This window comes from Macaca mulatta, chromosome 2, assembly GCF_049350105.2.
Source record: "Macaca mulatta isolate MMU2019108-1 chromosome 2, T2T-MMU8v2.0, whole genome shotgun sequence".
Classification (NCBI taxonomy): domain Eukaryota; kingdom Metazoa; phylum Chordata; class Mammalia; order Primates; family Cercopithecidae; genus Macaca; species Macaca mulatta.
Window position 1 is genome coordinate 160496124 of NC_133407.1, and position 26630 is coordinate 160522753.

Here is a 26630-nt window from a genome sequence, read left to right on the forward strand (position 1 = left end):
TAAAACGTTATCAAAAAGCAAGTAAGTTATCTCAGATACTAGGGGCTTAATTCCTCAAAGCCATAAAATAATGAGTTGCTAGGAAAGCTACCTTCTGATTCTTAGTACAGTCAAGCATTTCCATAGTGCAGGACCCATGCCACTGGTGGCAAACAAGATGTCTTTAAGTGGTGCACAACACAGAATAATGCTGAATCACAATGAGAACGTCATTCCCTTTACAGTTTCCTTTCATCCTCTGACTATTCCAGAGACAGTGCCTCATGCTGGTGCTGGTAACATCTCCCTCACTGCCACAAAGCGCGAGCCTAAGATTCGGAGCCTTTCTAGGCATTAGTTTCTAGCTAGAACTGAAAAACATTTTTTGTGTTCGTCTTATTTATTTTGTGGTTACCTTTTATTTACGGCAAACGGATACTGGTTTTCCACTTGGAGCAGGATTCGTTTTTTAAAAAAACTTTAAAATATAAAAGATAAATATTAAGAAAATAATACAAGTAGTACTCAAGAGACTGAAGTTTGGGAAACAACAGCTATAGTCTAATGAGTCATAGTTTTTAGACGTGATTTCAAAAGAAACAATAAACATGGATTAGAAAGGAAACATCCATTACTGTATTTTCAATACTTGTGATGTTCCAGAGACGAGCTCATCACAGCCTTCTTCTACATCAGGTGATTTCCAGAGTTAAGATTCAAGCAAAAATATAAAAGTAAAAAGAACCAATTTCACACCATCTTGGACTTTATAAACTCTTAGTACCATAAATGTGCAAATCTGATGTCTATATTGATACCAGATAAATATCAAAATATTTCAAAGCAAAGAAAATATTTGCACATTGCAACAATGTAAAATCTGATATTTATCACAGTCATTTATTTAAAACATAAACTTTCCAATTTCTGCAGCTTTTTATTTGGTCTATACTAATGCCTCACAAAGGCAAACTCAGACTGTAGAGTTCCTCCTGCCTGGTCCTCAGAGCAATACCACATCTATTTTCTGAACTCTTCAGGAAGGATTCAGGACGGCTGGCCAAGTCTTCCAATGGCATACGACTGTTCTTCCACTGTTACGGCCTTGAAGAGAGAAATCTTCTCCTCTGAATGATAATCTCATGGCCAGCATTCTTCTGAGGACTTTTCCTAGAAGGTCTTCCATGCTCACAGGCACGCCATGCTGATTTTAAAAAAGGAAAGTTGGAGAGAAAGAAAGCAGAGCTTCTCCTTTGTGGGGAACAGCTTCTTCATCACAGTGGCAGTTATGATATGTTCCCTCCTTTTCCCCCTGAAGCCAAGGCAATAGATCTGAAGGATGGTGTCAGACATCATAATCGGGAGCCTTGCCCTGGGCTTGCCTTAGCCAGATCTGTAGTGTAACAAATGCTCCCACAGTCACATGAAAGAAAAGCTGCCAGAGGTTGCGCAGTTCATAGAGATACATGTTGCATAGACATATTAAGCCAAAAGTCAAAAAAGATTTGACATTCCTCCAGCCGGTGTAGTAGACAAGTAAATAACACTGTTCAAAATATAAAAATGAAAGATGATTAGTGTTACAGGAAAAGAAACAGGTATTTCTAATATAAAATTGTAACAGGCCAGAGAGTAAAATACAAGAATGGATAAGGTTATTTTTTTATCTAGGGATAAGATAATGTAGCATATATCTAAGACATTCAGCTATGAAAGTTCCACAGTTTGAAAGGGACATAGACTTTTCCTCTTACGTTTTTCATTTTTCAGAAGAAAAGCATTTTGTATCATATTTTAAATGGAAGTGCAATGGAATGATTCCCTTGTAAACAGACTGGGCAAATTCCCCATGGTGACAGGCAACTAAGAAGCATTCCCAGGGTCTGCAGGGGTTCCATTCTCACCCAGGAAAATACAAAAAGTGCATACAAGCTATTCTACAAAATGGACTCTTATATAACCTGAGTCTGAGTATTAATGAAATCCACAACATTTTACTAGTCCCCCAGTGAACACAAGGAACTATGCTAGGTACAGCATCTGACTGAACATTTGAGGGAGAATTCACTCAACAAATATTTACTGAGGGCCTGCTACAAGTCAGGCATTGTTCTTCAGTTGTGAGTAAAACAAAGCCCTTGCTCATATAGATATTAAATTTTAATGGAGAAAAATTATAGATGTATTTTAAATACGTAATATCAAATAGTTATGTCTTGAAAAAGAGATAGCAGGAAAAAGGGATAGAGAATGATAAGAATGATAGTGGGTGCTATTTTAGATGAAACAGTAAAGAAAGTACTCCCCCTCACCGCCCCTGCTTATCCTCACATTCACCCTTTACTGCTTTATTTTTCTCCACAACATACTATAAACATACTTGAGAAATGTGCTTATTTTGTTTGTCATCCATAGGCTTTCAATAGAATCTATGTTTCATGAGGGGTGAGATTTTTTACTGTTATTTCCTCATTTATCTCCAGTGCCCAGAACAGTGCCTGGGACACAGTAAGTGCTCAATGTGTTGAGTGAATAAACTGTTTTCTAGAAGATGTCTAAAACTCACAACCTGGTAAGTGTAGGAATCACAAAGTCTAAGGAGAGAGGCCCAGGTCTCTCTGGGGAACTGTATCCAGGCTTCAGAATGGGAAGGACATTCCAGTGTCTGTTATAATGCAGAAAGAATGTGGAAATGTTCTGTTAAATATGTTTAGTTCTTATATAAATTTGGACTGTTTACTTAAGAAGAAGACTGCTATCCAAGCAAAATGAATTGGAAGTATTTATCAGTGATTTTCATCATATAAGATTGAAGAAATAGAAAAAAATAGCTTTTTCTTTTGAAATAATTTTAGACTTATAGATGCAAAAATAGTTCCTGTATACTCTTCACCCTGTTCCCAGTTATCCTCTTATTTAATCATAGTATAATCATCATGTAATCATGTAATCATCATGCAATCATAGTATCCTCATCAAACCAGGAGATGAACATTGATTCGATACTCTTAGCTAATCTACAGACTTTATTCAGATTTTGCCAACTGTCCCACTAGATTTCTGGTCCAGAATCTAATCTGGGATTCTGTATTGCATTAGTTGTCATGTCTATTCCAATCTGTAACAGCTCCTCCATCTTTTTTAAACAAAAAAAAGTTTCATGTCCTTGACAGTCCTGAAGAGTAGTAATCAGTTATGTTGTAGGAATGTCCCTCAACTTGGGTGTGTCTGATGTTTTGTCAAGATTGAAATGAGGTTATACAATTTTGGCAAGAATACCACAGAGGTGATATGCAATACATGTTACTACATGTTAAATTAGATCACTTAATAAGGTGGTATCTATTCTCTTTGCAATTATTGTCTTTGGGGCAGGGAGTTGAGATTATGTGAATATCTTATCTCATCATACTTTTGCCCATTAATTTTAGTATCCATTAATGATTCTTGCCTGCAACAATGATTACTGTGGTGTTCGCTTAATGGTGATTTTATATTTCCAGTTTTTATCTATACTTATTGCTTGGAATGCTACTGTAAAAATGAGCTAGCTTTTCCAGTAATTTAAAAAAAATATATATATATATATATATTTAATTCATGGTTTTCCAGGGCTTTTTAAAATAATGGGTCTCTACCCCACATAATACTTATTACAAAGAAGAAAAAGATATCTTTGCAATGGGGATCTGGTAGACACCATCTTAACCAAATGATTAAACTTATCATGTTTCCTGACTGAAGCAACAAGAGATATTCAACCCATATAGCACTGTTGCCAGAATATTTCACCTTAATCTAATCACGAGGAACAGAGACTAATCCAGATTGTGGGTCATTCTATATGGTACTTGCCTGAACCCTTAAAAAAGTCAGTGTTATGAAAGACAAAACCAAAATAAAACAGAACAACAACAAAAAGGCTGGGAGACTGTATCACAGACCAAAAACTACACGACAATCAAATGAAATGCATAATCCTGGATCGGGGAAATATAACCAAAGAAAACATTTTGGAGACAACTGAAATAATCTGAATAGGAATCCTATATTAGATAACATTTTATCAATGTTAAATTTTTAGACGTGATATGAAGTCCTGGCTATGTAGAAAGATATCTGTGTTCTCAGAAGATACATCATGATGTATTTTAAGGTAAAAAATATCATGTCTGTATCTTACTTTAAAAACAACTGCTCAGGGACTTCTGTTTCTGGGAAGATGGAGCAGACACACTTTTCCCTATTTCTCCCACTAAGTATAAATAAAAACACTGGACATTATATGTAAAACAAGCATAAGAAGACTGAACTGTGGAGGAAAAGCAGACAAATAAAGGATCTTGAGATCCAAGAATGACACAGTGGTAGGTTCTCTGAGTTTTCTTTTTTGCTTCATATATCCCAGACTTGGAGCTGAAGAAGCCGGCAACTAGAAACGCCAATGCATGCATATCAAAACAACCAACCAACAACAAAAAAAAACCCCTCAGTAACTCAGTAAGATCTTGCTCTCTCTGGTAAAAGACCAGGAAAGCGGCACCTTAGCAAGACAGAAAACTTTTAAACAGTAACTATTATACTCTAGCCAAACATCACACAAAAAAACCTGTGACCCACCCATACCCACACCATCAAATGTTGAGAGCCTAGAACATTGTAAGCAGATGTTCTAACCCTTCAGCGCGGCTTCAGAGACGGCAGGTAGAAGCCAGGACTTTCGTTCTCACTAGATGGCAATGAATCCCTCCTCTACCCTCTTACTGTGGTATCAGTGGAGAACACGTGGGACTCTGGACATCCATCTTCACTTGACAGTAATAAGATAATTCATTTCTCATCAGTAACAAGACAGTGGGATTCTCATCAGAAACCACAGAAGCCAGAAAAAAAGTAGAACATTTCTCAAGGGCTGAAAGAAAAAAATGCTGCCAAATTCAGAATTCTGTATTCAACAAAAATATCCTTTAGGAATAAAAGGAAAATAAAAACATTTATCAGATGAAAGATTAAGATAATTTGTTGCTAGCAGATCTACCATAAAAGAATGGTTAGAGGAAGCTCTCTAAATAGAAAGAAAACAATAAGATGGAATCTTGAAATGTGGGGAAAGAAAAAAGGACATGGTATGCAAAAATATGGGTAAATACAATAGGTTTTCATTTTCCTCTTGAGTTTTCCAAATTATGTTTGATGGTTAAAACAAAAATCATTATAACACTGGCTGATGTGGTTCTAAATATATGTGGAGGAAATATCTGAGCCAATTATAAATAGGGGAGAGCAAAAACACATCTAGGGAGATAAGGTGTCTTGAACTAGTAAAATGTCGACACCAGAAGACCATAAAGAGTTAAGTATGTATTACGTGATGCCTACAGCAATCATTTAAAAAGCTACACAAATAGATATACTAAAAAATACCACAGATAAACTGAAATGGAATTCTTTTAAAATGTTAAAGTAACCCACAGGAAAATAAAGAAAAAAAAAATAAAAATGAAAAAAAACAAAAAATAAGCCCTAACATATCCATAATTACATTAACTATAAATGACTTAAGTACAGCAATGAAAAGACAGAGATTGGCAGGGTGGATTAAAAAACATGAATCAACTCTATGCTGTCTGTCAGAAACTCTCTTTAAATAACATAGGAAAGTTAAAAGTAAAGGATGGGAAAGGATATATCACATAAACAGTAATCAAAAGAAAGCAAAAGTGTCTATATTGATACCAGATAAATATCAAAATATTTCAAAGCAAAGAAAATAAATGGGGACAGAGAGGAACATATATAATGATAAATGGGCCCATCCACCAAGAAGACACAGCAATCCTAAATGTGTACGAACAAAACAACATAGCTACAAAATACATGAAGCAATAGAACTGAAATACAAAATGGAAAAATCTATAATCCAATACTCTTTTCTAGCCAACTGGTATAACACTAGACAGAAAATCAGCAAGAATATAGAACTTGAAAATACCAAGCAACACGATCTAAACATTTACAGAACACACTCACCCAATAACAGCAGAATACACATTCTGTTGAAGTGGCTATGGAACATGTAACAAGACAGACCATACTTTGGGGCCATAAAAGACACCTCAACAAATTTAAAAGAAGTGAAATCACACAATGTGTGTTCTCTGATCACAATGGAATCATACTAGAAATCAGTAATGGTAAGATAACAAGAAAATCTTCAAACATTTAGAAGAGAAACAATGCAATTCTAAATAATCCACAGGTCAAAGAGGAAGTCTTAAGGAAATTTTAAAAATTATTAAGAGAAAATGAAAATAAAACATACCAAATTTATGGAATACAGCTAAAGAAGTGCTAAGATGGAAATCTTTAGGAGTTAGTGCATACATTATAAAAAAGAAAATTCTCAAACCAATCATGTAAGCGCCTACTTCAAGAACCTAGAAAAAGAACAAAATAAATGCAAAGCAGGCATATGGAAGAAAATAGTAAAGATAAAAGCAGAAATCAATAAAATTGAAACCAGAAAAACAGCAGGAAAAAACAAAGAAACAAAGATCTGGCTCTTGAAAAGATCAATAAAATTAACAAGTAAGACTGACAAAGAAAAAGACAGAACATGCAAATTACCATTATCAGGAATGAAACAGGGGATATCACTACAGACCCTGCAGACATCAAAAGGCCAATAAGAGAATACTACAACCAACTGTAAACATATAAGTTTGATAACTTAGATAACATGGACCATTTCCTCAAAAAACACAAACTACCATAAATTCACTCAACATGAAACATAATTTGAATAGTTCTATAACTACTAAGAAAATTTATGACCTATTATACTGCTACAGTAATCAATACTATGTTGTCGTACTGGTGGAAGGATAGACAAAAAAATCAATGCAACAAAATACAGAACCCGGAAATGATCTCACACAAGTATGTCCAGCTGATTTTTTACAAAGGTGTAAAAGCAATTTAATGGAGGAAAAAAAAATTGCCTTTGCCATAGATGGTGCTGGAACAATATAGACAAAGGAACCTTGATTTAAGCTATCTAAGTCTCACATCTCATACAAAAATTAACTCAAAATGGATCACAAATGTAAAATATAAAACTGTAATAAAACGTCTAGAAAAAACATAGTAGAGAAACTTCGGTTAGGCAAAGAGCTCTTAGACTTGACCACCACAAGCATGAACAATAAAAGGAAAAATTGATCAACTGAACTTTATCAAAATTAAAAACTTTTTTCTGTGAAGAACCCTGTTAAGAGGATGAAAAGACAAGATACAGACTGATCTGAAACTATTTTTTTTTTAAACATAGACTGGGAAAGGATATCTGCACACTTCCTTTCTGACAAAGGATTAATATCTAGAATATATAGCTGTCCCCAGTATCCATAGGTTTCAGGACCTCCCTCAGATATCAACATTTGTGGATGTTCAAGTCTCTGACATAAAATGGCACAATATTTGCATTTAACTCTTATCCACATCCTATTGTATACTTTAAATAATCTCTAGATTACTTTTAATACCTAGTACAATGTAAATGCTATTATACTATATTCTTTAGGGAATGACAAAAAATAAAAGTCTGTACATGTTTAGTATGGATGCAATATTTTTCCAAGTATTTTCAATTCATGGTTGGTTTAATCCACGAATGCAGAACCCACAAATATAAAGGGTCAATTGTATGAAAAACTCTAAGAAAAACAGTGAAAAAACAAATAATCCAATTAGAAAACAAGCAAGGCCGGACACGGTGGCTCACGCCTATAATCCTAGCACTTTGGGAGGCCGAGGTGGGTGGATCACCTGAGGTTAGGAGTTCAAGACCAGCCTGGTCAACATGGTGAAACCCCATCTCTACAAAACAAAAAACAAAAAATTAGCTGGGCATGATGGCGGGTGCCTGTAATCCTAGCTACTCAGGAGGCTAAGGCAGAAGAATCGCTTAAACCCGGGAGGCAGAGGTTGCAGTGAGCCAAGAGCATGCCATTGCACTTCAGCCTGGGTGACAGAGCGAGACTCTGTCTTAAAAAAAATAAATAAATAAATAAAAAATAAAAAGATGTAGACATTTCACTGAAGATAATATACAAATGAAAAACACATGAAACAATGTTTAGCATCATTAGCTAATGATGTTAAACAATGCAAGTTAAAACCACAATGAGCTATCACCACACAAGAGTGGCTAAAATAAAAAATAGTGACAATACCAAATGTTGGTGAGGATGCAGAGAAACTAGATCACTCACACATTGCTGGAGGGAATGTAAAATGGTACAGCTACTCTGGAAAACAGTTTTTCAGTTTCTTAATAAAACTACCACATAACCTGGCAATTGTACTCCTAGGCATTTATCCCAAAGAAGTGAAGACTTATGTCTGCACAAAAACCTCCACATAAATGTTTATAGCAGTTTTATAATAGCCAATATTTTAAAACAACTCAGATATCCTTCAATAAGTAAATGAAGCTGGATGTTGTGGCTCACACCTATAACCCTAGAGCTTTGTAGGGGCCGAGGTGGGAGGATTGTTTAAGGCCAGGAGTCCAAGACCAGCCTGGGCAACATAGCAAGACCCCATCTCTACAAAAACAAATTAGAGAATTAGCTGGGTGTGGTGGCACACACCTATAGTCCTATCTACTCAGGAGTTTGAGCCCAGTTCAAAGCTGCAGTGAGGCTATGATTGCACTACTGCACTCTAGCCTAGGTGACAGAGCAAGACCCTGTCTTTAAAAAAAAAAAAAGGAACAAATCATTGATACATCTCATGGAATACTACTCAGCAATAAAAAGCAACAAATAATTGATTATGCAACAACTTGGCTCAATCTCCAGAGAATTATGCTGAGTGAAAAAAATGCCTATCTGGCTCATGTCTGTAATCCCAGCACTTTGGGAGGCTGAGGTGGGCAGATCACGAGGTCAGAAGTTCAAGACCAGCCTGACCAACATGGTGAAACCCCATCGCTACTAAAAATACCAAAATTAGCCAAGCATGGTGGCACATGCCTGTAATCCCAGCTACTCAGGATGCTGAGGCAGGAGAACTGCTTGAACCCAGGAGGCGGAGGTTGCAGTGAGCCAAGATTTGGCCACTGCACTCCAGCTTGGGTGACAGAGCAAGACTCCGTCCCCCGAATAAACAAACAAACAACAACAACAACAACAACAAAATGCATACCACAAAAGGTTACTGTTACGGACTAAATGTTTGTGTCCTCTCTAAATTCAAATGTTGAAGCCCTTAATCCCTAATGTGATGGTATTAGGAGCTGGGGCCTTTGGGAGGTAATTAGGTTTAGACAAAGTCATGAGGGCGGAGCCCCCATAATGGAATCAATGACCATGTAAGAGGAGGAAGAGATTTCAGCACTTTCTCTGTGTGAGGATATACTAAGAAGGCAGCCTTATGCAAGCCAGGAAAAGGGCCCTCAGCAAGAACGTGATCTGCCAGTATCTGGAACTTGGACTTCCCAGATTCCAGAACCATGAGAAAGAAACATCTGTTGTTTAAGCCACCCAATCTATGGTATTTTCTTATAGCATTCTGAACTATGCCAGTTATATACTATATAATTTCATTTATATAATGTCCTTAAAATGAGAAAATTCTAGAAATGGAGAACTTGTTAGTAATTGCCAGAGATTAAGGAGGGGTTAGATTAAGGAAGTGGATATGGCTTCCATGAGGGATCCCTGTGGGGAGAGGAATGTTCTGTATCTTGACTATATCAGTACCAATACTCTGGTTGTGATACTGTTTTACATAGTTTTGCAAGATGATAACATTGGGGGAAACCAGGTAAAGAGTACATAAGATCTCTCTTGCAACGCCATGTAAATCTGCAATTATCCCAAAATAAAAAGTTTAATTAGAAAAACTTTACCCATACACATATGTCTGAAACTTACTTTACAAATAACAACAGAAGCTCCTTGGCTTATGATAGGGTCACATCCTGATATAGTCATTATAAGTTGAAAATATCCTAAGTTAAAAATGTATTTAATACAATTAACCTACCAAACATCATAGCTTAGCCTAGCCTACCTTAAACACGCTCAAAACTTTGGCCTACAGTTGGGCAAAATCATCTAATACAAAGCCTGTTTTATTAAAATATGTTCATTGTCTCCTATAATTTATTGAATAGTGTGCTGAAAACCAGCATGGTCATGTGAGTACCTGAAACATAGCTTCTACTGAATGCATATCACTTTTGCTTCATTATAAAGTTAAAAAAGTTCCAGTCGGGGATGGTCTGTTTATACACGCCATGCGCACACACATATAAAGAGGGAGTGAGATAAAGAAGGTGTTGCAAGATGTTAACAATTGATGACTCTAAGCATACTGGTTTTTCAACTTTTCGGTAAGTTTCAAGTTTTCAAAGTAAAACACTGAAGGAACAGGAATAGTCTCTAGTTTCTTCACTGATCCTTTGCTCTATTTGAAATGTTCCATATCAAGATTAATCCTATCGGGCTGAGCTTTGGGCTTCCATAAGCACCTGCATCCTGATGAAAAAGGTGACAAACAATGTAGTAATGGCTTTTCAGATCTGATCTAAAGAGGATTTAAAAATATCCTGACAACTGGAGACAGAGCACGTTATATGGTAAAACATAATTACTTAAGTTTTACTGTGGGGGGAAAAACAGCATTATTATCACCCTGCTCATCATATTTAGAAAGCAGGAAGTTTCATACCTTTCAATGTGAAGGAAATTAGTTTTCTTCTTCTCTTTTTTAAAACATGAATTTATTTAATTCTCTCAAGTAAAAGAACACCTGAGTGACACCACTCTACCATGAGGCAACTCTCAAAACTACCTGAGGCTGTTCTGGCAAATGTAACAGAGGCGTGCATATCTACAGCCTGGTAGTCAAGTGCTCTGAAGTCACAGAGATCTGGGTTCAAGTCACTAATAAGCTATAAGAACTGTCTATACCTCAGTGAGGAGGATATAATGGTATATCCTCCTTTTTGTGAGGATTTAATGGTACAATGAATATAAAAGGCTTAACACAAAATAAGAGCTCAATACATTCTGCCATTATTACTAAGCATTTACAATTACTTAAGACAAAGCAACCAAAACTTATATTTTACAAGAATGATTATTTATAAAATTATATTAAAGCTAATACCTCACAGTTTTAGATAAAAATCAAATGAGATCATGTGTATAGTTATAAAACTGAGTTTATTACATTATAAAAATTACACGAATTAGGAATTTTGCCTAGAGACAGCATGATATAGTAGACAGAACACAATACTCAAAATCAGAGACCCAGAGTTAAGTCCTGACTCTACTGCTTTCTGACTATGTGATCTCAGAACAGTACTGAAACTGCCTCAGTTTTCTCACTTTAAAAAATGAGATATTAGCCGGGAGCAGTGGCTCACGCCTGTAATCCCAGCACTTTTTGGGAGGCGGAGGCGGGCAAATCATGAGGTCAGGAGACCGAGACCATCCTGGCTAATATGGTGAAACTCCATCTCTACTAAAAATATAAAAAATTAGCCGGGCGTGGTGGCGGGCGCCTGTAGTCCCAGCTACTCGCGAGGCTAAGGCAGGAGAATGGTGTGAACCCAGGAGGCGGAGCTTGCAGTGAGCCAAGATTGCCCCACTGCACTCCAGCCTGGGTGACACAGCAAGACTCTGTCTCAAAAAAAAAAAAAAAAAAAAAAAAGAAAAGAAGAGAGATATTATCCCTTTTGTGATACGATAGAAATTAAAATAGAAAATACAAGAGGCCAGGCACGGTGGCTCACGCCTGTAATCCCAGCACTTTGGGAGGCCGAGGCGGGTGGATCTCGAGGTCAGGAGATTGAGACCATCCTGGCTAACACGGTGAAACCCCATCTCTACTAAAAATACAAAAAAAAAAAAAAAAATAGCTGGGCGTGGTGACGGGTGCCTGTAGTCCCAGCTACTTGGGAGGCTGAGGCAGGAGAATGGCCTGAACCCGGGAGGCGGAGCTTGCAGTGAGCCGAGATTGCACCACTGCACTCCAGCCTGGGTGACAGAGCAAGACTCTGTCTCAGAAAAAAAAAAAGAAAAGAAAAAAATATATACAATATTTCATAAAATTAAAGACTATGTGACATTAACAAATATAAGTTTTCACATTTCCTGCATGAAATGTCATTCATTATTAAATGTCAGATTTGACAGAAAATTTCTGAAGATAATATAAATGGTTAAGAAAATCAAGCAATTTTTTGGCTGGGCGCGGTGGCTCATGCCTGTAATCCTAGCACTTTGGGAGGCCAAGGAGGGCGGATCATGGGGTCAGGATATCGAGACCATCCTGGCTAACATGGTGAAATCCCATCTCTACTAAAAATCAAAAAAACTAGCTGGGTATGGTGGCAGGTGCCTGTAGTCCTGGCTACTCGGGAGGGTGAGGCAGGAGAATGGTGTGAACCCCGGAGGTGGAGCTTGCAGTGAGCCGAGATTGCGCCACTGCACTCCAGACTCCGTTTAAAAAAAAAAAAAATCAAGCAGTTTTAAAAAATGGGGCCACTGGAACTAAAATGTCTAATGTCTTTATGTAAAAGTCAAATACATATATTCAAAATATGTCCCCAAAGACGTCCACTGAACTTTAGGTAGTCTTATATTTGCAGTTCTGACTCTTAATTTTTTTTAATTCAAGCTAGAAAAATGTGTCACTTATAAAAAAAGTTAGGTCAAAATGCCTTGCTTGCTGTAACATGTTTTAACAAAGACATTCTTGCATTTGGGTAACCGGTAACTTCCTTTCCTACAAATGTGTGCCTCCTCTGGCCTTGGAAATGTGACTATCAGTCTCCATGTCACCCAGGTGAAAATCTCTTCCCTCCTTAAGTTTCATAGTCTTCAAGTCCCAGTGAGTCTTCCTTCTCAATATCTATTTTTTTCTATCCTCATTGCCATTACGATGTTAGCTTGCATTACTTTCTACCTGTAGTAATAATTTCAAACCATTTCCTTGCTTCCAGTCTCTCTGCTCTTATAGTCCATTCTATTCATTACTGCTAAATTGAATCAGAAAATCCTGCTTTTGCTGTGCCACTCTCTATTCAAAAACTTCCCCCCAAATACAAAATCCTCAGCCTAGAGTATAAGCAGAACCTGGAAGCTGAATGATCAAACACCAGAAAATCTGGTAGTCTTTTTTTTTTTTTTTTTTGAGATGTAGCCTTGCTCTGTTGCCCAGACTGGAGTGCAGTGGCGTGATCTCGGCTCACTGCAACCTCCACCTCCTGGGTTCAAGCAATTCTCCTGTCTCAGCCTCCCAAGTAGCTGGGACTACAGGCATGCATCACCATGCCTGGCTAATTTTTGTATTTTTAGTAGAGGAGTAGAGGCAAGGTTTTACCATGCTGGCCTTGAACTCCTGACCTCAAGTGTGCCCAGCTCGGCCTCCCAAAGTACTGGGATTACAGGCATGAGTCACCACACCCAGCCTAGGAGTGGTCTTTACTACCACAGGCAGATGACATACCACCACTGAAGCCTCAGCACAGGAAAAAGGTTAACATCAGGTTCACTGGGATCTATGTCCACTCAAAATGGAGATGTAGGTCACAAAGTTAAAAGAGGCTCAAATTAAAAGAGAAGCAAATAACTCAGAGTTTTAATAATTTATTTAAAATGCACAATCAATTGTTAGAATTGATACCTGAAATAAACAATAATGGAAAGTGTTTCTTTAAAATGGAAGAAAACCTACCTGGTAAAGGCAGGCTGCTGTTCCAAGGAAAAATGCAATGATGTAATTAAAATCATCACCATCACTCTGCAAAAGCAAAATAAAAGATTATTTTTGTTTCTGGTGGGAGCCCATTTCCAGAAACAATCCATCAAGATAGGCTATAACAATGTTTACACACAGTCAAAATTGTCACACACTGGTATATAAAAATTCTCAAGAGTCCTAAAATGAAAACATAAAGCACATTCTAAGGCCTAAAGAGTGTGAGGTAGAGGTAAAAGTGTTCCTCTACATTTTGGCCACCCCCATCAATTTCATTCCACTCAAAAGAGGAAAACCACTGGGGAAAAGTTCTGACATACTGTTAAAAGCCTCTCATCCTACTACTAAAAAAATCACGTACAAATGTACAACGCCCCAGTGGCTGACAAAGTTACTCTGGCTCACTAGGGTCATTACTTGACTCAAATACTGACAAACTTTACTACTAGTAAGTATATCACCGAATTGTCCAATAAAGTAATGTGATACGATTTTCTAAAAAACTGTGAAAACTGAAAAGCTACTATCCACTAGAGTGTGCTAAATCCCAATGAGAAAAATTAAGACTAATCAGTCTTGCATGCTATGCTAGAAAAACAGCCACCCAGAGGAAAAACAGATACCTCATGCATAGAATGTCTCTGCAAAGAAAACTAATGGAGACAGGTAACAACTCATGCTTTCCTATTCCTTTCTGGTTCTTCTTAAATATCTATATTATCAACTTCTTTCAATGTTTTTATACAGTAAAACATAAAGTCCGGACAGGAGCATTACATTTTTTTTCTCTTCCAGGCAGGAGCATTAATTTGGCCCTTTTCTTATATTAGAGAGAAAAAAATCTCTTTATACGATGAAAATTTCTACAAGACACAGAAGAGTATCTCATTATCATTTCTTCATAAAATAGTATAAAGGGAAAATTTCTTTTGCACTGGTTATTGGGCAACAGAACAGACTGTAAGGCAGAGGAGAGCTGGCTTATCCTAGTGAGAAGATCTTAAAATAGGAACCACTCATCTGTCTGGGATGCTCAGGCCTGTTGCACCCCAGAGACAAGGAAGGTCAACATGAAACCTTTCCAGTGTAATAATTCTAAAACTTTAAATAAGTTCTGCTTGATTATTTTTTCTTTAGTCCTTTAGTTTTTAAATGACCTTTTTTCTGATTATAAAAGTTCATGTTCATTGTAAAGAATCTGGAAAATACAGCCTATACAAAAAAGAAATTAATGTAACCTATAAATGCTACAACTCTGGGAAAATTACTTCTAACCTTTTCATGTATTTCCTTCCAGTCTTTTCTGTGTATGTAGATACACTTTTAAAAAATAGATTGATACTTTCATATACTACTTTTTAGTACTTCACATTACATCATAAACACTTTCCCAAGACAGTAAATATTCCTCAACCACACAATTTGTAATGATTATATAACCTTTAATTGTGGGGATATACTATAATTTACTGTCCTACAATTGGATACTGTATTTTTTCTCTAAATTTCGACTTTCTAACTCTCTTAATCACCCTTTTTCTCTTTCTCTTTTCCTTTTTTTTTTTTTTTTTAAATTTATGAGATGGAGTATTGCTGTCACCCAGGCTGGAGTGCAGCGGTGCGATCTTGGCTCACTGCAACCTCCGCCTCCCAGGTTCAAGTGATTCTCCTGCCTCAGACTCTCAAGTAGTTGGGATTACAGGGGCGTGCCACCATGCTTGGCTAAGCTTTTTTTGTATTTTTAGTAGAGATGGGGTTTCACTGTGTTAGCCAGGATGGTCTCGATCTCCTGACCTTGTGATCTGCCCGCCTCGGCCTCCCAAAGTGCTGAGATTACAGGCGTCAGCCACCACGCCTAGCCTTTGTTTATTTTGAGACAGAGTCTTGTTCTATCACCCAGGCTGGAGTGCAGTGGCACGATCTTGGCTCACTGCAACCTCTGCTTCCCATGTTCATGCAATTCTCCTGCTTCAGCCTCCCAAGTATCTGGGATTACAGGCATCCGCCACCATGCCTGGCCAATTTTTGTATTTTTTAGTAGAGTGCGGGGTTTCACCATGTTGACCAGGCTGGTCTTGAACTCCTGACCTCAAGTGATCTGTCTGCCTTGGCCCCCGAAAATGTTGGGATTACAGGCGTGAGCCACCGCGTCTAGCCTTAAATGCCTTTAAAACACTTAGAAGCATATTTTTACAGTCAGTCAGACTTGGGTTCGAATCTTTACTTACAATCTGGGGCAGTTACTTTAATTTCTTCTTTTGAAAGCTTAAAGTTGTAGAGATTAAGTGAAATAACATTTGCAAATACAAAGAAAAGTAACTGGTACATAGTAAATACTCAGAAACATTCACTAACTCCTCTCTCCCTGGGGTTACTGTCTGCGTCATTTGAAAAATCTTTAATTGATAAAGAGAAGACTGCCTATTAGCCTATTCTTCCATTTAATAAATATTTATTAAGCATTTACAAGCCAGGTACTTTGTTACTATCCCTAGTACAGAAAAGAGTTAAGTCCGGCCAGCACAGTGGCTCATGCCTGTAATTCCAGCACTTTGGGAGGCTGAGGCAGGCGGATCGCGAGGTCAGGAGATGGAGACCATCCTGGCTAACACGGTGAAAACCCATCTCTACTAAAAATACAAAAAAATTAGCTGAGCATGGTGGCGGGTGCCTGTAGTCCCAGCTACTCAGGAGGCTGAGGCAGGAGAATGACGTGAACCCGGGAGATGGAGCTTGCAGTGAGCCAAGGTTGTGCCACTGCACTCCAGCCTGGGTGACAGAGCGAGACTGTGTCTCAAAAAAAAAAAAAAAAGAAAAAGAAGAGAGTTAAGTCCACATCAAATAAGGAGGTCACTCTAATTAAGAAGGCAGATACGTAAATCAATAATTACCACCCAAAGTAATAACTGATGGCACAGGTGTGTGTAGAGGATACTAAAGGAGCCCAATGGAGACACATCTAATTCTGCATAGAGAAAAAAGAAAGGCCAGGGAAGGCTTCCTAAAGGGAGTAAAGCTTAAAGTCTGGGTCTTAAAGGCTGGTCTTAAAGGCTGAACCTGGTAGACAAGGTAGGAAGAGAATCAAAGGCAAAGGAATTAACATGTACTGTGTCAAAGAGGGAGGAGATTAAGATAACTCAGAGGCTTCTGGTTTAGGCAATGCTTGAATGATACCATGCACTAAGTTGGGCGTATAGGAAGAAAAGTAACTCAAGAGCAGAAAATATTGAGCGCACTGTGGACATGCTATTCTGGAGTTGCTAGTGGGACATCCAAATAATTATATTTAGCAGATATTTCAGTCTGCTTCAGGAAAGAGTTTGATCCAGAGATCTAACTTGGCAGTCTTCTATTTTAATAGTAGTTAGTTAAACAAAAGGCCTATGACAACCAAGTAAAAATCTCAATTCTTGATTAGCTCCTAGATGAGAGAGAGGAACAAAACACTATATAGAACATTCTGGGGGCAACTGTGGAAATTTGAATACAGATTTTCTATTAGGTAATACTATACCAATGTTAAATTTCTTTGGTGTGATTAAGAGGATTATGATTACGTAAAAGAATATCTTAGCCCTTAAGACATACATATTGAATTCAATTTTGCAATAAACTGAGATGATACCTACAATGTTAACTTTCAAATGACTCAGTAAAAAAAAAAAAAAAAAAAAGAAAGAAAGAAGGAAAATGGTAGGTAGGTATATGGGGTGGATGTTAATTCTACTGTTCTTTAAACTTTTCTGTAAGTTTGAATTATTTCAAAATAAGATGTTATGTGGTGCAGGGAAAGGAAAACACAAATATTTAATACACAGTCATGCAGCCACTAAAAAGAATATAATAGGTCTCTGTGTACTGATGTGGAATAATCTCCTACATATTTTTAGACTTAAAAAGATGCAAATTAGTATTGAGTATGTTATCATTTCTATAAAAATTTTTTAAAGAATTGCATAAGTATATAAATACCTATATACTAGCATATGCACATAATCTCCCTAGAAGGATGACTCTGAGGAAGAAAATTAGGAGAGAATTACTTTTCTGTAAAAATATCAACTCTTATAGGCTTTGAAATTTTTCAAGTGCATATTTTACTGCATGTGTGTGTGTTTATGTATATATATGTGTATTTTTTCAAAAAGGCCATTATGAAAGTAACCAAGAAGAAGGCATGGAGTTGGAAGAATACAAAGCCAAGGACAGAATACTGGAGAATGCCACTATATAAAGGACAGGTGGAGGAAGAAAGTCTATTAAACAAACTGAGGAATAGGAAGAGAAACAAGGAAACAAAACAAAACAAAATGGGAGAAAACGGTTTCACAAAAATGAACGGATAAGAGATTTGTCAAGAAGAAAACTGTAAATACATTAAACTATTAACAGTGTTTTGTGTCTATGTTTCCTGAAATAAAATTTATTTTTTGAAATTAAACAAGGAAATGTTTAAAAGGAAGAACATAATGACAGATGAGGCAGAGAGGGTACATAAGACTCGACTCTAAAGAGTAGCTGCTGTATTTGGCAACTGAAAGGACACTGGTGAGCTTAATGGTGGATATCTAAGAGAATTACAGGAGTAGAAAAGACATCATAGTAGACTAAGAAATAGAGGGCAAAGGAACAAGACAACAAACATATTCTACTCTCTCAAAAAATCAGAAGAGAGCATATGTAAAGAGGCTTTTTTGGTTTTGTTATTTTTTTGTTTTTTTAAAGAACAGCAGGGCTGAGGGAAACGAGCCAGTAGGGAAGCGCAGATGAAATGTAGGTGAAGGAACAGCCAGAGGTTGGAAGGTGGGCAGAGGACAGCAGCAGGGACAAAAGTGGGGGTAGACAGTGCTGGGGAAACAGAGACAGGGAGAAAGGCAGAGGAGGGGAAGAAGAGGGCAGAGGTAAGGAGTTCCAATACAAATCTTTATGAATGTCACTATTCACCTTTAGGGGATACTAGAGTACCAATGTATTGCTCTGAAAAGAAATAAAGTAAATTTTCTTTTAAAGATAAGGATGGGGCCAGGGGCAGTGGCTCATGCTATAATCTTAGCACTTTGGGAGGCCAAGATGGGAGAACTGTTTGAGGCCAGGAGTTTAAGACCAACCTGACCAACATAGCGAGACCCTGTCTCTTTAAGAAAAAAAAAGATGAGGATGAAGGTAAACAAAAGCCTCATATAGTAGCCATACAATGTATTAGGAGGATACTATTAAAATGTTTATAATAATTAGTGAACATTTACTTTTTGATATTAAGTGAAAAAAAGGACATAACGGATATATGTGCCTATATGAAAATCTGGGGATAATTTTTATTTTATTCTTTATACATTTCACCCAATTCTTTTTTATGTTATTTTTATTTATTTATAACTTTTTTATTTTCTTTCTCCATTTTTTAATGTTATTTAATCTTTATTATCTTCTATTTCACGGCACTGTCTTGTATGATCCCCTAATTCTTTAACAATGAATTAGCATATAATCAGAAAAAATACTTTTATTTCTTTTGAATGAAAGTAGACACCACATCTTAGCATAGATATGTCACTAAATAAATGAAAAAGTTCTGTTAAGTATTAGCAGGGACATAATTTCTTTTCTTTTTTTTTGAGATGGAGTCTTGCTCTGTCGCCCAGGCTGGAGTGCAATGGCGTGATCTTCGGCTCACTACAACCTCCGCCTCCCGGGTTCAAGCAATTCTCCTGGCTCAGCCTCCCAAGTAACTGGGATTACAGGCCCCTGCCACTGCGCCCAGTTAATTTTTATATTTTTAGTAGAGATGGGGTTTCACCATATTGGCCAGGCTGGTCTCTTGGCCAGGCTGGTCTCGAACTCCTGACCTCGCGATCCACCTGCCTCGGCCTCCCAAAGTGCTGGGATTACAAGCGTGAGCCACCGTGCCTGGCCAGCAGGGACATAATTTCTTTAAAAGGTATTAACAAGTCTATAGGAAAGAAGATAAGAAATAAAAGCAAGTTGATGACTTCTGCTTTGTAGAAGCTTTTACAAACAATTTTAGAATCAGAGAAATCTTAGACTGCCTGTCCTAAGACCTAAGAAATGGTCCCTGGGCTTATGTAGTCTAAAACCTTCATTTTGCAGAATTGCAAGATGAGATACAAGAAGGTAAAACAACCCATGTAGGGTCACAAAGTTAGTTACTAGCAGATGGGACCCAGGTATTTTAACTTCCAGGCCAGAATTTCTACTGAGATATCAGAAGATTCCATTTGTTTTCTAATGTGCCATACGCAAATTACTTTCAGTTTGGTATTAGCCTAATTAATGTAATCATTTCAAGGTTGATCCTTAAAGAAATACATGTAATATAAGCCAAGTTTATGCCTTCATAAGGTATCAATTCACAAGAAACTTATTACCATCTCTAAACTCAGCAAAGTTAGGAAGTGAAAATACTCTAATTTATATATTACTGTGGACACCAAAATAAACTTATGAACTTAAAAAAAATTATACCCATCCTAAGCCTCCTCAGTCTAAACTTAGATACTAAGAAGAACTTCAGTGCTACATATTTGAATAAATCCCTTGCTATCACCCTATGAGGCAGTTAATAATCTGGAAGAAACAAACTTGTGCTGAATCTTCAAACACCATTAATAATATATAAGAATGCTGATTCATGTGGGTCCTCAAATTTAAATGAGCCTCAAGATACTAGAGATAAATGTAGCAGCCATTTCTAGCATTCGAAAAGAGTGTTTAGAATTCATGGCTTTAAAAAAGTAAGCTTTAAAGTCTATATATTACTCACACTCAGGAAATACATGACATATTTTCAGTCAGATCTAAAATTATAATTCCCAAATAAGTCCTTTGCTCTTAAATCAAGTATCAGAGAAGCAGTAAGCCCACTCAATCTGGGGTACTGCCCTTCCCCCTCTCCTACCACCACTGTGATATGAGTAACACCACTGTAGGTAACTTCAAAATAGATAAAACTTTAAGTCCTGTGTCCTGGGATTTACACTCAAGTCTTCAGAGCAGACCACCTCAGAAAGTTCAACCTTTACTAACCAAAAATTATCTAGAGTGACATTTGAGATTATTCCTAATGAAAATGTAATGATCAACCAGAAAGAAGGCTAAGAGTATGTCTTAAGACTAATGGCTTTAGTGAAGATAAAAAGGATCTTTTATCCAATATAAGTTGTGAACAATGATAAAACAGACTTCAATAAGGGAAAATTAAAAGTAAGAGACCTCTGGTTCCCAATTTTGTATGTATTTTCTTTCAGGTTAAGTCGGGCTAAGGATGTACTTGGAAAATTACTCTAGTTTGCACTCCTGAACCTATCTGGTTTAAAGCTCTTAAGTTTATCATTGTATCCATTTACATTCTGACATTTCATTTTCTCCTTTTGTTCACTTATCATCCATTCCATCTTTTAGGACACAGAATCTTTACAAGGCAGATAATTCTAACACTAATATAGTGCTCCTTCATTTATCTTCACAGTGGGAAAAGGAAAGGAAAAATATTTCCAAGCACCCGTCACTTACCACAACATCGTACTCAATGCAGATATAAAGTCTTCAATAACTGGAACAACGGGAGTTTCTACTTTTGGTCAAGTGGATTTGCAAAGGTACTGATTTTCATTTAGGTGAGAGGATCAGAATTTGCTGGAAAATCTTTTAAAACTACCTATGAGTGACAAACTACTTGTGGACTACATTATCCCCAACTTTGTATTCTGTTGTTTCTTGCTCCTCTGAGAATCACTCTCAGGAACCTCAACTACTAAATGAGCGTACGTGGAATACTTCAGGTGGGTTATGGCTGAACAGACTTTAAATGCTAAGGGAACACAGAGGCAGGTACCAATGCCCTCATTTTCTAGATAGCTAAGAATCCCATATGAACCAATTCACTGTTCCTTGAATCAGCTAAGTAAGAAATGTTGGAGTAATTTAGTCTAAGACAAAAGAAAAGATTCTGTATCCACCATCAGAAACATACAAGCCTATACACAGAGTTCCCAAATTATAAATGACCTACTAATAAAGACCACTCTAACCTTTTCCCCATTCATAATTTATACCCCATGCTTCTTTCACACTCCACCACCATAGTTGTGACGAACTGTTTTAAATAAAAAACAACAACAACAACAAAAATCTCTAAGTTTCTAGGAAAACTGAAATCTAACATGGGGCAGGAAGAAGTTGCAATGCCCTGCAAAATGTTCAGGCTCCCCCACAAACATATTTACCTTTACTTGCTTGAAATGTTTGTTGCTTAAAAATCTACTAATTAAGTTAACAAAAGTTGTCTTTTTTCTCTGCTTACATAACAGGTGCTAATAAATATTATTTAAAATGTGAGTGAAATATTCATGATTCAAAAATTAAAAATAATATATAAAAGATACATATAAATATATACCAGCAAAAGTCTCGTTCCCACCAATTTTCCATCTGTCCAGTTCCGAACATGTTCATTAGTCTCTTATCTTTCTAGAGTTTCTTTATGCAAATTAAAATATATTGTTGTTCCACCAAGCTATCCTAGATGAGGAGACTTGGACTGAGCTGGCAGGGACTGGTGGGTGCTAGGCCAGAGGACCTGGTATGGCTGTCTCTCACTGGCTTTCTCAAAATGGCCATTGTTCTGAGAAGGCATAAATTTGTACATGTAACCTTGAAACATGAATTCCTGATTTCAGGCTCCATTATGGCGGGGACTCTAATATCCTCACCTGGCCTGTGTGCAGGGGAAGGCTCGGTCCCTCCACAGGAAGAGAAGGCCCAATCTACTGCTTCCTAAGAATGGGCTGGGCACAACCGGTTCTACTGTAACTGCCAAGTGGAGCAATACCTAACTAAAGAATATCAAAGCCCAGAGTGAGAACATTCCTCCCTTTCCAGTTTTCCTCCAATTTCTTCTTCTTTTTTTCTTTTTTATTGAGACAGAGTCTCACTTTTTTGTCAGGCTGAGTGCAGTGGCGTGATCTCAGCTCACTGTAACTTTGCCTTCCATGTTCAAGCAATTCTCCTGCCTCAGCCTCCCAAACAGCTGGGACTATGGGCGCGCGCCACCAGACCCAGCTAATTTTTGTATTTTTAGTAGAGATGGGGTTTCACCATGTTGGGCAGGATGGTCTAAATCTCTTGACCTCGTGATCCACCTGACTCAGCCTCCCAAAATGCTGGGATTATAGGTGTGAGCAACCGCGCCCGGCCCCTCCAACTTCTTATTATGGAGAAAGTCTATGTTTTAATGATGGATTTTTAAAATAGACTTTTTAAGAGCAGTTTTAGGTCTACAGAAAATTAAGCAGAGAGTTCCACATATTTTTCTTCTCTCCTCTGCCCCTGATTTCTGACAAAGAGCTCCTAAAACCCTTGTAAATAAAGATGCTAGGAGACTCTTGTTTCCGTATCTGATCTTTTTTGTTTTGTTCCATTTGGTCATTGACCCTGGTGTTGACACAGGGTCCTTTGTAATTTCTTGAGTGATAAGAGCATGTGAGGCTGGACAAGGTGGCTCACACCTGTAATTCCAGCACTTTGGGAGGTCAAGGCAGGTGGATCACTGGAGGTCAGGAGTTCGAGACCAGCCTGACCAACATGGTGAAACCCCATCTCTACTAAAAATACAAAATCAGCTGGGTGTGGTGCTGCACACATGGGGCATATTCTACATAGAAAAAGAATCAACAATATTATACAGTCACATCATCTGTAAACAAAGACAGCTTTATTTTTCCCTTCCTAATCTGTATATCTTTTATTTCCTATTCTCATCTTATTGCATCAACTAGAACTTCCAGTATGACGTTGGACAGAGTGGTAAGTAGGGACATCCTTGCCCTGTTCCTAGTCTTAGGGGGAAGCATCAGTTTCTCACCATTAAAGATGATGTTAGCTGTAGGTTCTTTCAATAGATGCTGTTTACCAAATTGAGGATGTTTCCCTCTATTCCTAGTTTGCTCCAAGATTTTATGATGTATGGGGTTTGGATTTTGTCAAATGCTTTTTCTGTACCTACTGATATGATCATGTGATTTTTCTTCTTTAGCCTGTTGATGTGATGGATTAATTGGCTTCTAATAGTGACTAGCCCTGCATACCTGGGATAAATTCTACTTGGTTGTGGTGTTAATTATTTTTGCACATTGTTGGATACAATTTGATAGTATTTTGTTGAGGATTTTCTATCTATATTCATGGTCTGTAAAGTCGTCTTTTAAAAATGTAATAGGCTGAGAAATCTCAGAGCTGTCAGTCAGTTACACTTAAGTGGTAATTAATCAGATTATTGTTCTTCTGAAACCTAAAACTCTATCAATTGCAATGAGCCAGAGACATTACTGATCAGAGGGAAGACAAGGAACAATTAAGAAACAAGGTAGGCTTTAGCCTGTTGCAGTATCTCAAAAGCAAAAAGCTGTAATTTATACTACTTTCCTCAGTTTTTAAGTTTTAAATCAGAGGAGAAAAAAAGAAATCAGCCCAAGAAGGGGAGGGATATAAGATCTGAGTGGCTGAAATAAATTACTGTTCCCTTAAACTGGTTTTGTGAAATACAATAGCCTTGTCTGAATTTTAACTTAAAGGTAATGCAGTCTAAGCCCCAGGTTCCATAACTTGTATACTGTTTTATAAGTCAAAGATAGTGAGGCTCTGCGGTGGTCAATATTTTCTCTACCCAAGCCCAAGCCTGCTTCACCAACAACTCTTCACACCCCTATACTACCGTTATTTCTACTATGTTGAGTACAAAAAAAAAGAAAAAAGAAAAAAAAAAGAGTATCTTATTTATAAGCTTTTTCTATCAGCAATCTCCAAATTGCCTTTCTTTCTTCTTTTTGTTAGGTAATCTAAACAGCTGAAAACCGAACTCCTTCTGCTGGAATAAATCTGACCTGGCATGTGGATAAGAAATAGGCCAAGGGAAGGCAGCTGGCTGTCCTGTGCCTAAAAGGGGAGAGGAGCTTTAACCTGCAGGAAAAGGGTGTTTGGAAGAGGAATTAGGAAGTCATAACATATCCTTTAGGAACAGCTCTGCTGCTGGAACCTGTGATGTCATCTGCTGTTGGCTTTACATGGCTAAATAGATGCAGAAAGATACCCTCCGAGGGTTCCCCAAAGTAACAGCAATTTAAAAACAGAATATAAAGTATGCTGAGTGGATTTTTACAAATGGTATTCTGTACTTAATGCTGACCAACGAAAGAGGACTGATTTATAATGTGGGAGTGTCAAGAGTTCTTCAGAGAAAGTGAATAGAAATACAGGAAAGGAAAGCTGTGCAGTCTCAAATGTGCTAACCTTGAAGAAAATTTCAAAAAGTTTACAAAAAGTGTAAGAGAAAAAATTAGTATATTCTGATAGCTATAGTTTCTGAAAAGAACTCCACTTGAAAATGAAATAGCTAGAAATATCTGAATAAATTTGTGGTTTTCCAGGAAGCTCAAGTTTTAAGAAGCCACTAACAAAAAAAAAGAAAAAGGAGCAGATGAACTAAGTAGGGAATACGCAGAAGTGGTACAAACACAGCCCATGTGTGCCCTCTTCATTCTTCCACTGCTGTCTGTCTGGTCAGATCTTTCCAGGGCCCACTCAACTCTCCTCCACAAAACCTTCCTTCTCCAATCCTGATTATACTGACCTCTCCCCCTTCCCAACTCTGTGTATTTGGCAATTACTTCCTTGCCTTCCCAGTTCAACTTTCAGTTATGAGACTGCAAGGCCTATGTCACACACATCTTGGGGTCCCCAGAGTGCCTATAGTGCCTCCTAAAGAGCAGATGATAAATAAACATGTGATGATGGAATCAAAGAAGCCAACCAGTGCTTTTAGAAGAAAGGAAGCTAAAGCAGCTATAAAAAAAAAAAAAACACAGATTTTGAGCTTGCACTGTAAATTATACTAATACCCAATCCAATTCAAATCAATTATGTAACAAGTAGAATGAACAGGCACAGTCACCTGAAATTGCAAAAATAGCACAGTACCTGCAGGAGACTTTCTATAGCATGAAAGCCTCGAATTAAATTCAGAGCTCCACATAAAAGACTAAGGATAAATCCTACAATCCCTGACAGAGTTGCTGGTTCCAGTCGCTGGTGAGCTGGAAAATAAAATAAATAGTTAGAAATGAACACCAATACCTCACAAATGAACTTAGGTAAAACAGAAATTCACTGCTCAACTTAAATGGGTCAAACAGATACTTCATAGAATTATTTAACAACATATATTCACAATTAAATACTGTTATAAAATGAAAAATGCTTGACAACATAAAAGCTTCATTTCCCTGAAAAATTAACTTTTCTCTTTTTTTTTTTTTTTTGAGACAGGGTCACGATCACAGCCCCTTACAAGCCTCAAACTCCAGGGCTCAAGTGACCCTCGTGCCTCAGATTCCCGACTCTCTACAATTACAGGCATGTGCCACTGTGCCTGGCTAATTTTTTCTTTCTTTTTTATTATTATACTTTAAGTTCTAGGTTACATGTGCACAACGTGCAGGTTTGTTACATATGTATACATGTGCCATGTTGGTGTGCTGCACCCATTAACTCGTCATTTACATTAGGTATATCTCCTAATGCTATCCCTCCCCCCACTCCCCTCCCCACAATAGGACCCGGTGTGTGATGTTCCCCTTCCTGTGTCCAAGTGATCTCATTGTTCAATTTCCACCTATGAGTGAGAACATGCAGTATTTGGTTTTCTGTTCTTGTGATAGTTTGCTGAGAATGATGGTTTCCAGCTGCATCCATGTCCCTACAAAGGACACAAACTCATCCTTTTTTTATGACTGCATAGTATTCCATGGTGTATATGTGCCACATTTTCTTAACCCAGTCTGTCACTGATGGACATT

The 26630-nt window shown here is 37.4% G+C and overlaps 1 protein-coding gene across 3 annotated transcripts in view; it reads right to left on the reverse strand.

Moving 5' to 3' along the window:
* Positions 1-230: 230 nt before the first annotated feature.
* Positions 231-26630, reverse strand: part of SEC22A (SEC22 homolog A, vesicle trafficking protein) — a 70480-nt gene continuing 44080 nt past the window's right edge. For 2 of the 3 annotated variants that reach the window (XM_028843388.2, XM_001112957.5), the window contains exons 6-8: positions 25753-25868; positions 13738-13803; positions 361-1525 (exon numbers count right to left, since the gene is read on the reverse strand). In XM_028843388.2, coding sequence (XP_028699221.1) covers positions 1325-1525; positions 13738-13803; positions 25753-25868 — 383 coding nt within the window. In that variant the 3' untranslated portion in view covers positions 361-1324. 3 annotated transcript variants of the gene reach the window in all.